Here is a 13,713-nt window from a genome sequence, read left to right on the forward strand (position 1 = left end):
CATGTCTCACAGGCAAAAAAAGACTAACCTGCAAAATAAAAAAACAGAGTCATAGAAAGCCTTGATGAACTGCATATACTGTACAGCTTCCCCAGAGCAGTCATCTGCAAGAGGGGGTTGAGATAGAAAAAAACAGGACTGGAGTTCTCCATTTCCTCTTTAACTGGATAGCAACTTCCCATTTGCTTTGGGAATTCCCATAATGACAGTAGAGACACCTGGCTTTTTTTGTGGAAACAGTGTGCAAGTGTCAGCTGTTGCATGACAGGTAAGGCAGAGCAATTTAAACAAAAATCTGAATAATGAGTATAGTAAAATTATGTAATAACAGCTTAACAAGAAACCCACTTGAAAGCAAGCAGGAGACTTGTCACTATAAGATGTGCTAATTACACGATGGAAATTTGTCTGACAGTAAGAACATACAGTGTGTAATTTCTGTATATGGGATAAGGACAATGGCTGTTTCTATGTCTAAGAAACCAGGATGCTTTGGTCTCAGCCTGTGGTCTCCCTAATGCATTTTACAACACTGAGAATGGCTTTAAAACATAACTGGGTCATGCTCTTCACCCACTTGCATTGCTCGACTTGAGGCAACCATGTTATTCTTTTGTTCCCTCCATTTTTGGCCTGGTAAACTTCAAAGTTTGAGAGACCTGTTTCAGTGAATAGATGTGACCTAGACACTCTGCTGCTACAGTAAAGGCTGGATCACAAAATTCTCTTTTATCACATTTAATTATTTAGCAGAAATAATAACCTCTTACCTTATAAAGAAAGAGCTCACAATATCCTTCTGGACAAAATATTATGAATTGTATTAATTATGTTTCTAGGTAAAAAAAAGTCCAGAACTCTATACCCTGATTTTGTGTTGTTTATTCACCCAATACCACATCTCACACATACTCACAGTCCATTAGGACAAAGATAACGACTGAAGATAATGATGATATAATATTTATCCCTCACCCTGCTAAAGCTTTAACCATGGATTGAAAGGTATGTTTTCAGAGTTGTTGCTCATGCCGTGTGATTCCTATCAGTGGGAGAGAGTGAGAACAGGGAAATAAGCCTAAAATCACTATTCACACCATTCAAGAAATTTAACAGAACATACTTTTTCTTTCTTGCTTCACTTTCTGGTGAGCTTAATCATAGAACTTGAGCTTAACCATAGAGCTTGAGCCATGCAGAAACACTGTGTGCACTTTCCTGCTGCCTTGGTTATGAAGTTCTAATGTGGCCTCTGAGACCAACCTTGTGATCACAATTTCATTGCATAAACACTCCTTTAGCACTGAGCAGCAAACACCAGACACATCAATTGCTGCATAAAGACAAATATAAGTGCCTTCACCTTTGCACCAAGGGTCTCCCATGCACCCTTCATAGTTTGCCTTTCACTTCCAGCCCTGCAGCCTTCCACCTGAATTGCTGTGTCAATCTTTTTCCCTTCTCCTTCCTGTGCTATTGCTTTTGTGATATTATCCTCATGGCCTTCCACTTGCAAACCTCAGTATTCTAATAGGTTCTCATAGAAAGCAACTGCTGATAATCTGAGAATCCACCATTTCTTTCCCCTGTGTTTCATATCTGGTTTGTAACTTTAGGTTACGTTAGGGGAAAAATAAGAGTTAGCAAATAGAAAAGTATATAATAATCAGGTAAATATTCAATAAGTATTACCAGCCATAAATATGCTCAAAGTGGAGTGACTGACATGCACCACCTGTGACTGATTAAATGTGATCTCGTCAGCACTGACAGCATCACATACAGGAACAACCCAGAGGTAGCTTGGCTAGGTCCTAATACCAAGCACAGAGTTAAAAGAGGAAAAAGCCTGAAAAGAATAACTATAGACATCTTCCTCATCCTTACTGCTAGCAGGCTCTGGAAAGGACACTCTTCTTGGGGCCACATTGCTTCACTTCTTGGCTGGCTACTGGTCAGGCACCTCCTTCTCTTTCCATTTATTTTCCTTATGGTAACTCCAACTTGATGTGTGGACCTCACTGATAAAACTCTGTGCAGGTAAACCTGCCTCAAGAGGTGTGATGATACAGTTATTATACAGTTGGCAAGGTCTTAGCCCCTTATGGAAACAGAGGGAAGCAGAGCTATAGTCCCCCACAGTAAAAAATACTGACTCTATGTATTATTGCTTGAGCTAATTATATTTAGTTAGTTAAAGCTTAGCTTTGTTATATAAAGCAACATCTTGTTCCAGGATAGAATGCTGCACAGAACTAAGATTAAGCAACACTCCATTATATGGACTGAGATTCAGTGGGTTTAATTTTTGTCAAAGTTTTAAGCATCCAGGCCAATATTCTTGCAAACCAAGGCTGTCCCTGACAACAAAGCATTACACCCTCGCTGATTATTTTAGTGGGAGAGATAAGAATGACAAGTCCTAGTGCTCTGTCACCTAGAAGTACACCCTCTCCCTTCTGGAGCGGGGACTGTACCAAAAGCAGGGGTAGGGAGATGAGAGGCTGCAAGGCACAGACGCAGATTTTGATGCTGCCGCAAATCTGCGCATCCTACCCTATCCCACACTTGACCCCTGCTTTGGGCAGAAAAGATATTGCTGCACTTTGGCGAGTTTGGTCCTTTAGGATGCCTGCGCAACGCTGGCAGCACTCGGAAGCGCTGGGTGTCCAAAGGCAACGCTCTGCAGTGGGCTGCCTGCTCCCTCTGCTGGCAGCGGCCGCTCCGTCGGTCCCGGCGCCTCTCTAAACTCCGCCGGAGGAGCTGGAACTGTGCTGAAGACGTGGGAGAAATGACATCGAAACAAAGCCCTTGAGAACACGAGGCATGAGTTTACATCTCCTTCCAGTGTGATGGATGAGCCATCAGTCCTGCTCACTACCGTCAGCAGCAAACAGATCGTGTCTGTGCCTTACATAGGTCCTGGAGCTGTTCTGTTCCTTTATCATCACCCAGAAAACCTGTAGCTTTACCATCATCCAGAAAAACAGTTACCCACAGTAGCAAAACAATCACAGTTTGTTTAGCCATTTCATTTTTATGGGCTTCAAAAGCAGTGAAGTGAGCAATGGATTAAAAAGCAACACAGTTTTGACCTCATGTAAAAATCCTCTGCAGAATGTGAATACCTTCAGTAATTCCTCTACTGTAGCACCCATTCTAGGTCTTGTCCTCACAGTGCACAGTGGACTGGCTTGTTTTTCAGTCATGTCTTTTTTTTTACAGTGAAAACTCCAGAAATGGCATAATATGAAAATTTGTAATGCAAGGATCAAATATCCCTAACACTCTGGATCACTGGGTCCCACAGTACCCATGGCAAGGCACACCACTTATTCTAAAGATTCTGAGCCTGGAGAGCTCCCACTCCTACACCATGCAAGCACCACTACTGATATGTTAGAGAGAGAAGAAACACAGTGGCCAGTTGGAGGCAGGTTGTGCTGCTCTGGATCCATCTGAAACAAAAGCACTTTTCTTCTGAAGATGACGCTTTTCTCTAGGTGTCACAGGCATCACAGTACCTCGCCAAATGACACTACAGTTATCAAACATGTTATGCAAGAGCAGTATTACTTACTACACAAGAAGCACACGCACCATTAACTACCCACATAGGCAGGGAAGCAAATAAACACATTCTGTCTTCAGGTGCCAGGACACAGTTAATGCTGTACTGGATGCTGCACACCTTTCCCCTCCACCCCAGTAACCCTGAAAAACAAAAATTCATTGGCAGAAAAGTTGCACAGAAAGGAAAATTGCAAAGACATGGGATTGCTTATGAAATAGGTATGAAACTAAACAAGGTTGCTCCCGATACCCAAGTTCTTTCATCTGCCTCAGTTTTTTAAGTGTCACAGGGTGGCATTTGAAAATGTACTTTGAATATATATGTTCACTTGAAAAATGTTTTCTAGACTCAGTAGATTTCAAAAGATGTATTTCAAGCATTTCAAGGTGGCTCCCTAAAGAAATAAAATATGTGTAGCCATATTTTTCATGCAAGCACATACACTGTGTTTTCCAATAGCTTGAAATCATCCGCCTTTTTTAATAACATCTGATAGGAGTGGTCAGTTCCTATAAGCTTGAAACATCAGGATTTTGGGACATAGTTTTTATTTTAATCATTACAGCAAGTTATTAAAAATGTTCGCTGTTGGATATTATATTCAGACTGAGTTGTAACTTCTCTAAAAATTATAAAATCTATTGAATACTTATACTCCATCAAAAAGAAATGACAACTGGCACTTTAAAAAAGCATTGTAGTCATATATGAAAGGCCAGTATTTCTGCTAGTGTTCAAAATTTATCTGTGGCAGACTTGACGGTAGAACTGTGTCACCATTAACACTAGAATTTCATGACATGAAAGCCATGAATGGCTTTAGCTTATCTAAAAAGAGAAAAGGAATCATTAGAAAATTCATTAGAAAATGGAAAGGACCTGGATACAGGCTGTGCAGAGGAAACAGTAATATCTTTAGAGTAAGATCTTCAAGTTCTTTAGAAATTCTGCTTTGGAATATACTTCATAGTTTTATCCATGTGGTAAAAATCAGACACTGCAATTAAATCACATACAATTAAAATCTCTCAGTCTAACAATGTATTTATCTATCTATCTATATTTCACAATATTAAAGCCCTTTGCTGAAAATGATGAGGCTGATTAAATAAAATAGAATTTACTTTTCCAGTTCATTTGTAGAAGTATTTTGAGGTCTTGATTATAATGATTAACTTAATGGATAACTTCTTTTCTCATGAATAATCTGTTCTCTTCTGACTTCATTTTGAAGCTTGCTAAAGAAGGTTCAGAACTGTTTCGAATAGTGATAAATGCGAAAATCGCACTTACAAAGAAGTGTAGCAATTTAACATTGTGAAAGTTCTGATACTGCCTCTTGTCCAACAGAACTTCACCAATACCTACCTTTTCTGGAGCCAGAAAACACTCTGTAAGAGGGCCAGTTGTATCCTATTACTTAGGGAAATTATTAGATTATGACTGATTTTAATGGAGAAAAGACCCTATAACTCAGATGTCTCAGGGGAGATGAAAGAAATCAGGTTATTTTCCTACCAAGTTCTCCTGTAAAAGCAGTGCACAGTTAGGAAACACTGCGTAGAGCTGTGCAGAACACAAATACAACACATTGACTGGATTCTTTCTGAAGCTACGCTGGCTGCTAAAATGTCAATACCTGGTTAATAAAAGAAGAGTAACCTTTTGTTCTCTTCCTGTTCACAAAACACAGGAGTCCAGAAAAATGCAAGCACTTCTGGCCTGTACTTTCTCCTGAGCCACAAAAAGCTGAAAGCTCCTCCATCCCAGAGCAGAAAGCGAGATGCCAGTCTCCTCCCCCATCAGCAGAAGGTTTTCTGGGCACCGGTCTGACAGAGGCCTTTGTCCCTCACCTGTGAACATTTTCACAAAGTCAGCACTCGACATGCTCATAACCACATCAGCTGTCCCAGGAGGCTTTCCAAAGCCAGTGCTCCCACCCTTGTTCTTCAGGTCGATATACCACGTGCCTCCACCGTCACCTGCACAGAGAACGAAGAGAGGTGACGAGGCAGCAAAGGCAGCAAAGGTGCTCTGCCCTCCTCCCATTTGGAGGCAGCCAAAGCCAACCCCTGGCAGGTGACCCCAGCCCCACGTGCCCATGTGGGGACACGGGCAGGAGAGCCCAAAGGCTGCCCTTCGCTCACAGACCTGGAGGCAGCGGGTGTTTCAAGGAGACCCTGGGAGCACCCCTGCCTGTCCTCACACCAACCCTGTCAGGGAGGGCAGCGACAAAGTGACAAAGGCTCCACCTACGGCAGGAGTGGCAGCAGCTCCCTGTGCCTGCTGGAGGTCCTCAGAAGGAGCATCACAGCACAACAGGAGAGGAGCTGCTCTGTTTCGGCATCCGCTTGAAAAGGTGAGTGCTTCTGTTTGAAATCACCGAGTGCCTTTTGCTAGGGAAGGTTTCACATTTGATGCTCTTACCAGATAATTCAAACTGAAAGACGCCCTGAGTACTTCTCACGTTCTCTTCCGTCATGGCCCCCTGAATAACTCTGAATGTTTCTGCAACAGGCCCGGATGGCTTGGCTGGAGCAGATTCTGTCTTCTCCTCTTTCAATGCTTGGGCAGCACCTACAACAAAGATTATTTTTCTCTTTCAAATGATAACCACTTTAAAAATGAATGGAGAAATATGCATTGAGAGCTCCATTTGAAAAGATTTAAGCTTCAAAGTAGAGTAAATGATTATGTTCCCATTTTAGTATTTACACCCATAAAGGATGCTTTCTGCACCTAGGATCTGAATAGGTGTAGAGCACTACAGATAATTCTGAAATATATTTCACTTCCTAATATGTCAAAATAAAGGGGAAATAAAACGACAGCAAAATTCTTACTGTTCTCAGTTCATTACAAATGCTTACACAGCAGTTTTTTTACATAATCCATATACTCCTGACAACACTAAAAAAAAAACCAGTGTCTTTAATAGCCATCACTTTCATCTCAAAATACTTCTGTCTTGTCTATCTTGTAAAGAACATGTATATTTTCATGAATTCTTCTGCAAAGGCTTCTAAGCCTCAATTTGCTGCTTTGATCAGCATTCTATTGTACGACAGCATTTGCAATTTACAAAGTCAGTCAAGCTGATCAGCCTCTAAAAATGTTGTTGAAAGTGTCCTAGGTGTCTTCAATACCAAAAACCAGTTAGGTCTGTTCTGTGAGTCCCAGTATCATGAGGCCCAGGGAACTAACACCATCCATCTCTGGCAGAACAATCCTCCTAGTTCAACAGCTCAAATAGTATTTCCAACAGAAAGGAACTGTTCAAACTTTGCCTTCTCTGCCCTTCTCTTATCCCTAGTTCAACACTTCTATGAAACCTGTTCAGCATTCTTAGTTGCCCTCTAACTTGACACACTACAGTTCTGAAAAAGCGAAACCAAAGCTTTTCTAAAAAAGACTTCTGCATTTCATCTAAGACTTATTTTAATTGTGTAAATTGTGCATGTTTCATCTAAGAAGCCATGGAGGATTTATGTAATGTTCTTTTGTATAAATTTAACAAGGCAAAGGAGATATTCCTGCAAAATGTGCCGTTTGCTATTTAATTTCCAGTGATATTTACATGTGACCTTCTTACTACCACATTCAGATGTTTCAAAAAGGATTTTTCAAAATAATGCACTGACTTTATACCACAGAAGTCCTGCAGGAGGTAGGATTTTTTTCTCTAGTTTTTAGTACCCTCCAAATGAGAAAAGGGTTTCTGCTAAATACCTTGAGTGAAGTCCACTCTTAGGAGAAAAAAGAAAAACAACTAGAAATAGAGAGGGCACTCATTATTGTCAGAAATTATGGACTTGTACACACAGTGCTTTCCCTACCATATCCTTTTTGTTTCACAGCTGTAGTGTCAATCTCAACATCCAAGAAGAAGTCAGGTATCAGAGGGTGACCTAAGAGGAAGGAAAAATATAATAATAAATCCAAGTAAAGTTGGACAGAAGGAATCAATTTCATATGAAATTACAGCCAAGTCTATACGTAAATAAACTACAACTTGAAGGAAAAAACATAGCATGAAATAACATGTTTAGAGTTTTGTTCCTTTAAAATCTGACCTAGAGGGCTTTTAAAGTTGCAATGAAGAACATTTGAAGAAGGAAAAAAATAAAAATCTATCTCACTAGCTGTTAAATACTAATACATACATCTACAATGCAGGTAGATTTTTTTTTTCATTAAAGAATTTCTTAATATAATTTAATAGGCATTTGATTATTAGACTCCCAGTGGACACATATGTGCTTTCTGGGAAGGCACATCCTCAAAGCTGAGGCAAAGCAACTTTTTTACAGACTAATGTAAGAGCCCCTGGGAAAAAAACTATATTAATATTCTCCATATGTCCTTCCCTCCTTCCTGAACTTACTTCTCATCTTAAAGGTCTCTTTTACCTGGTGCAATTGCATAGACATCAAAATCCTTAACTCCCTCTTCTCGCAGCAGAACTTCATCAATAATGAAATTTCCAGTGAAACTTTTTGGTTTTGTTAAAATGCAGTATGCAGCATCTGCCAGGATATCTGTTTTCCTGCACTGTTTTTCTATTCCAGCTCCTCCCAGCATATCCATAGCAGCTGTATGTATGGCTAGAAAGTTTGAACAGTAAGGAAACAAAGCTTAAACATTGATGACGTGGAATTCCCATTTCTCTCGCACGTATACAACCTTAATTTTCTTTTCATGCAAAAGGAAACTGTAGGAAGACAAAAGCTATGAAATACTCCCAACCAACAAATAACTCTTTACAAGCAACAGTGAAAACTAGGAAACTACTAAAGGAATCAAAAAGGGCAGAATGTTTTATGACATTCACATCCCCCTACCTATTTATCAGTGGTCACCCCACCCCGTCCCTTCTGGATTTCGAGGGTTATTCAGGTCATGAAAAACTAACAGGACAACTATTTTCCTCAAAGTGAATGTGTGATACCTGAGTCATTAAGAGGTATTCCCTATGATGATTATTACACTGAAAGTCTCGATGATTAATTTTAGCCTTTTGATAACTCCCATGAGAAAGACATTAAGCTCTTAGCGTCCAAAGCAGGGCAACAAGGATGGTGAAGGGCAGCTGAGGTCACTTGGTCTGTTCAGCCTGGAGAAGAGGAGATTGAGGGGAGACCTCATTGCAGTCTACAACATCCTTGTGAGGGGAAGAGGAGGGGCAGGCACTGATCTCTGCGGTGACCAGTGACAGGACCCAAGGGAATGTCAGGGGAGGTTAGGCTGGATGTTAGAAAAGGCTTCTTCACCCAGAGGGTGGTTGAACACTGGAACAGGATCCCCAGGGGCAAGCACCATAGCACCAAGCCTGACAGAGTTCAAGATACTCTCAGGCACATGGTGTGATTCTTGGGGATGGTCCTGTGCACAATTAAGAGTTGGACTTTTTGATCCTTGTGAGTCCCTTCCAACTCAGCACATTCTGTGATTCTGTGATACTAAAGGGTTTCTCCAAAGTTAATGAGAAACCAAATAGCAAAACCTCAAACAACTTGTTCAAGATTTCACAGAAAGGCTGTGTTAGACCCAAGAATAAAATTCACATCTCCTAAGCTTCTGGTTCTTATATTAACTAAATCTGCTACTTCTGCACCATTCCATTAATTTTGTTTATGCCTCCCCCATGGGAGCTATTAACACTATGGTATGTTGCAGTCCAAGTCTGTGATTTGCTCTTCCAGGCTGAGGTATCCATTCCATTTTTCTTTCATCCTATTCCACAGAAAGGATGTAGTGTTGTAGTGTTCTACACTTGTCATGTTACTTTTTTCCCCTCATACAGTTCTGCTTTTTTCCATCTGCTTTTTAAGACTCAACACTCTACTCTCAAGTTTTGGGACAGAAGAGCATGGAAGCAGAACAATAAACTTGATTTTACATCACTTTTTTCCTCCTTTCGGTCCTCCATTCCACACAAAGTAAGAGCAATTTTGATGCAGAAATGATCCCAACATTTCTTAATGAGCAAAAAATAGGCACTATGCAGGACATATCTATCTGAGCTGGATCATTCACCTTCCAAAGTAGGAACTGGGAAAACAGAAAAAAGTCTTCAGTGCTGGCCACAGAACTCCTGTCCAAGTGTTTTCTAGGAAAGTGCAAAGGTATGTAGATGTTCTTGTTGACCCCCTTATTTTACTCTTCTGTGGTCAGGATTAGTCCCTAGGTTTCATTTACCTTTAACCAACCTCAGCCTCTCTTTTTTTAAAATCAAGTGAACTGCTATAAATACACATTTAAATAAAAAGTGACAAATAGATATACTGTACATATATGTAGGTATCCCTAAGTCTTTTTCTCATCTTTAAGAATAGAAAATAAATTTGCATTTCTTTAGTCCTTTGAAATGCTATCTGCCCTGCACGACTTTTTTTTTTTTTTTTTTAATAACTACTAACAGCTCAGAGGATATTTCTGTCAAATACTCTGATGAAATTTACTGGCTTCTGTTGACCCAAATATATTCCATTATTCTGACAATTCATTAAGCCACTCACTTTTCCTGGCCCACATTTCTACCACTTCTCTGTTAGTGTCAACTACTGTTCTTCTGAGCACAGTCAGGCTATTGCATAGACTAAAGCAAAAAGGTCTCAAACAGTAGTCTGACTGCACATTGTTATATTCATTTCACATAAAGTGATGCTGGTTTTCCTCTAATGCACATGAAGAGACTTCCAGTTTTGTCACAGGACACCTCTTTTATTCCTCTGCGCTGTTTGTGATGGGATTGCCCTTCTGAAAGGCATTCTCTTTCACTTTTAGATAAATGGAGAGCTCTTGGCATCTTATTACCAGCATACTGTCACATGCAAATGAACAGATCCAGGCATCCATACTAACACTGAGGTTAAACACATTTGTATGAAATTATAGTGGACTTCTAAACTAAGTACTTTGCAACTTATTTTAGATATGGTGGAAGTCTGTAACACTATCTCTCTGGATGACCACAAGAAAGTAGTTAACTTTCTCACTTTTGGAAGAGAAAACCTCTCGAAAGACTATTTTTAGTACTAGAGAATTCACACATTATCCTCCTTTATACTTGAGGACACACTGGTTTTCCTGGAGGCATCACTGATTTATACAAACTTTGAGAGCTCATCCAATGTTTCTAACAGCCTTAAGATGAATGAGCAAGAATGGATTCATCAAATAAAAAGCTCTTTTGCATACCTTGAATTCTACAGAAAGCCTAATTACTTTTTTAAATACTTTACAGCATTTCCCAGAGAGAAATCTTCATTTAGAAAAGCATTTATTAGAATAGATAACGTTTTCATTTGTAAATTGAATCTTCCTGCACTTCCAAGCCTCATGTACTACAGATGCTGTGGGGAACAGGTATTAGCTTCACTCCTTAACAAGTGGCAGTTCCTGCAGTGTTCTCCTCTAACTTATTTTAGCAGGTACAGATGTGTTACCAAGGACACAATGGCACTGCAACGCACAAGAGAAAGACAGATATGGCTTTCTTTGGTTTGGGTTTCCTACTTCACCCCCATAAGAATGTCAGATTTTGCAGAAGTTTACTTAATACCATCTAGACATCCTTTAATAACAGACCACATCTGAGACACTGGTACTATTTGGAGTGCTGCAGTATATGCAAACATAAGAAAGAAATAATGTATTCAAATATGCAACATAAGACTTAATGTAACTTCTGCTTATAAAGTTAGCCATCCCTCTGAAAAAATTTCCATTGTGAGCAGGTGGTGAAATTCTGACAGGTCCTTTTTTCCCTCTCCATGAAAAATAGGAAGCCAAATTATGATTCAGACGGGTGGGGGAAAACAACTACATTGCAAAATAGACTTAGTATAACCATCTGGTCTCTGCAGAAAAAAATTCTTTAGCTTTCAATGGTATGTTGGGACCCATAAAGGCACCAACTCATTTCCACCATATTATTAGTGGATGTTTATTCCACCATATCCAGAATCAGAAAGAAGGTGTTGGAAAATCAGAAAGCTGTGGAGGGGGCACATAATGTGCCTATGCAGAATGTAAATATGTGCTCTTACAAGACACCTGTAATCTTGTAACATCTTTTGCATGAAAAAATAAGTGAAATTGGTAGTGTTGTCTGCAGCTTCATACCATGTCTCTGTCTGAACGACATATTGTGGATTAATTCCTTTACTGTCCCTAGCTCTCACAGACAACATACATTGTTTGATCAGTCAGTGACCGTAAAAAAACCACACAATGGTAGGTAAAAGGTCACCTCTGTTAATGAAAAACCAAATTACTCCCCCCCACAGGATTCTGAGGAGATATAAAACCCATTTAGCAGTGGTATTTTAAAGACAAGACAGGGGGATGGGTGTGAGGTCTAGGGAGCTACAGACTTCAAGAATCAAGTTTCATGCTCTGTTCCAGATCCCACAGATCCTCAGAAATCTTCGATGAAACTTTTCTGAGGTTTTCCTGGAGCGCTCAAAAAGCAAGTATGCGGAAACAAGTTCATATTTCTTCTAACTGCCTCAGAAATAAAAAAATACAAAAACCTGAAACCTGAAAGGTGAGCTTTGACTCCACTGGAAGGCAATCCAGACCCCGAAGTTACACAGGTAGTTGCCTTCAGTACATCAAAAATGAAGACCTTATCCTCTTCGAAACAGTACAGGTTTTGTGATGATATAATTATTATGAACAATATAACTGTAATTCAAAAAAGGTCTATCCCTTACCAAAATATTTCTATAGGTAAAACTCATAGAGTGAGAAGAATTATGAGGCATCCATGTACTGGGAGAATTTAAGATGCAAGCATCCAGACCAATGAAAAACAACCAAGTCTGTCAGACGCACTAACCCGTGTCCAATTGATTATCACCTATTTTAGCTAAGAAACTCAGCTGATTTTGTCTGAAATATTTAAGTTTTGCTCATATTTCTCACTTTAGAGAAAGCAGATCAGAGAGTTCCAGTTCGCACTACAAGTAAAAAGAGGCCTGCAACTCCTAACATGAAAACATTGAAAAGTGCCTGTGTACAAATACTTCTTACACTGGAGCACCATCCTCAAAAGAGGATTTTGGTTCATATTTTTTACTCTTCTTGCTTCTTCCCTCCCTGCACTAGGTTAAGGAAATAGACACTGCTGTTGTAATGTTTCCTAACACAATGATGGGGCTTACACCACTAAAGGGCAGGATTACCCTCTGTCTGGTATTGATTTTAACATCAGTATCATTTCTGCCCACAGATGTATTTGGGGTGAAGAGACTGGCCTCCTTGGCAAACAGCTGGCCAAATCTTGAACAGCAGCCCTGACCCCCACAGACTCACAGAAAATAAACTGATGTTAACACAGTGTAGGAGCACTGAGTTGCTTTTCTTCCACAGAGCTCTTTAATTTCCTGTAACTTGCAATCACATAGTTCTGTGAACAACTTTTCACAGAACTTCACTGTGCCAAAATTTCTAGGAACAGGGTTTTTTAAACTACTTCTACGTTCACAGAGGTATCTATCTTGTCAGTTCCATGTGAACTCTGGCAATTTAACTAGCAGGAATTCTAAAGAGTACAACTTATACAGATGCTCAATATCTGCTAATGAAAGCACACTAATACTTTTATGATTCTGTCCAAACCAAAACTCTGGGTGCATGAGAAAAAGTACAGACAAGCCAAATCTACACGCATGCTTTAACCAGCTGAAGGAGTTGAATGGGTTGCAAACTAGCTGAAGATGAGTTTAGATCAAAGTGGCAATGGTCTAGTGAGAACTAGGAATGAAGACCAGCACCCGTGCAGGATGAACCAAAATGATATAAAAGAACTGCTAATTCTTCTGAATCAATTCCAGAAGAAGTCTGAAGTATATTAAATGTCAAATAAAGCAAGTTCCAACAGTCAAAACACAGAAAGTCAATATTTTAGTACCATAAAAAAAAAATTCACCTGTTTTAGGCCATAAAGCATTGACAGCAACTTCTCCTCTAAATTCTTCTGCCATTCCCAAGACGCACATGGACATCCCGTATTTAGAAATGGTATAAGCTAAGACACTATCAATATAACTATCAAGGAAAGGTAAAAAAGGTAATAGATTCATAAGGAAAAAGAAGGTTTTTGAGACAAAACAGTACCTTCCTAGAGTCAG

At 39.7% G+C, this 13,713-nt stretch overlaps 1 protein-coding gene across 1 annotated transcript; it reads right to left on the reverse strand.

Moving 5' to 3' along the window:
* Positions 1 to 866: 866 nt before the first annotated feature.
* LOC108498139 (hydroxysteroid dehydrogenase-like protein 2) lies at positions 867 to 13,612 on the reverse strand. The gene is made up of 5 exons (XM_017816489.1): positions 13,512 to 13,612; positions 7,984 to 8,178; positions 7,411 to 7,482; positions 6,002 to 6,151; positions 867 to 5,556 (listed from the first exon to the last, which is right to left on the reverse strand). Exons 1-5 carry the CDS (start codon positions 13,585 to 13,587, stop codon positions 5,255 to 5,257), a joined length of 795 nt encoding a protein of 264 aa, XP_017671978.1. The 5' UTR covers positions 13,588 to 13,612; the 3' UTR covers positions 867 to 5,254.
* Between the last annotated feature and the right edge of the window lie 101 nt (positions 13,613 to 13,713).

This window comes from Lepidothrix coronata, unplaced genomic scaffold (genome assembly GCF_001604755.1).
Source record: "Lepidothrix coronata isolate B3197 unplaced genomic scaffold, Lepidothrix_coronata-1.0 Scaffold55, whole genome shotgun sequence".
NCBI classification, from domain to species: Eukaryota; Metazoa; Chordata; class Aves; order Passeriformes; family Pipridae; genus Lepidothrix; species Lepidothrix coronata.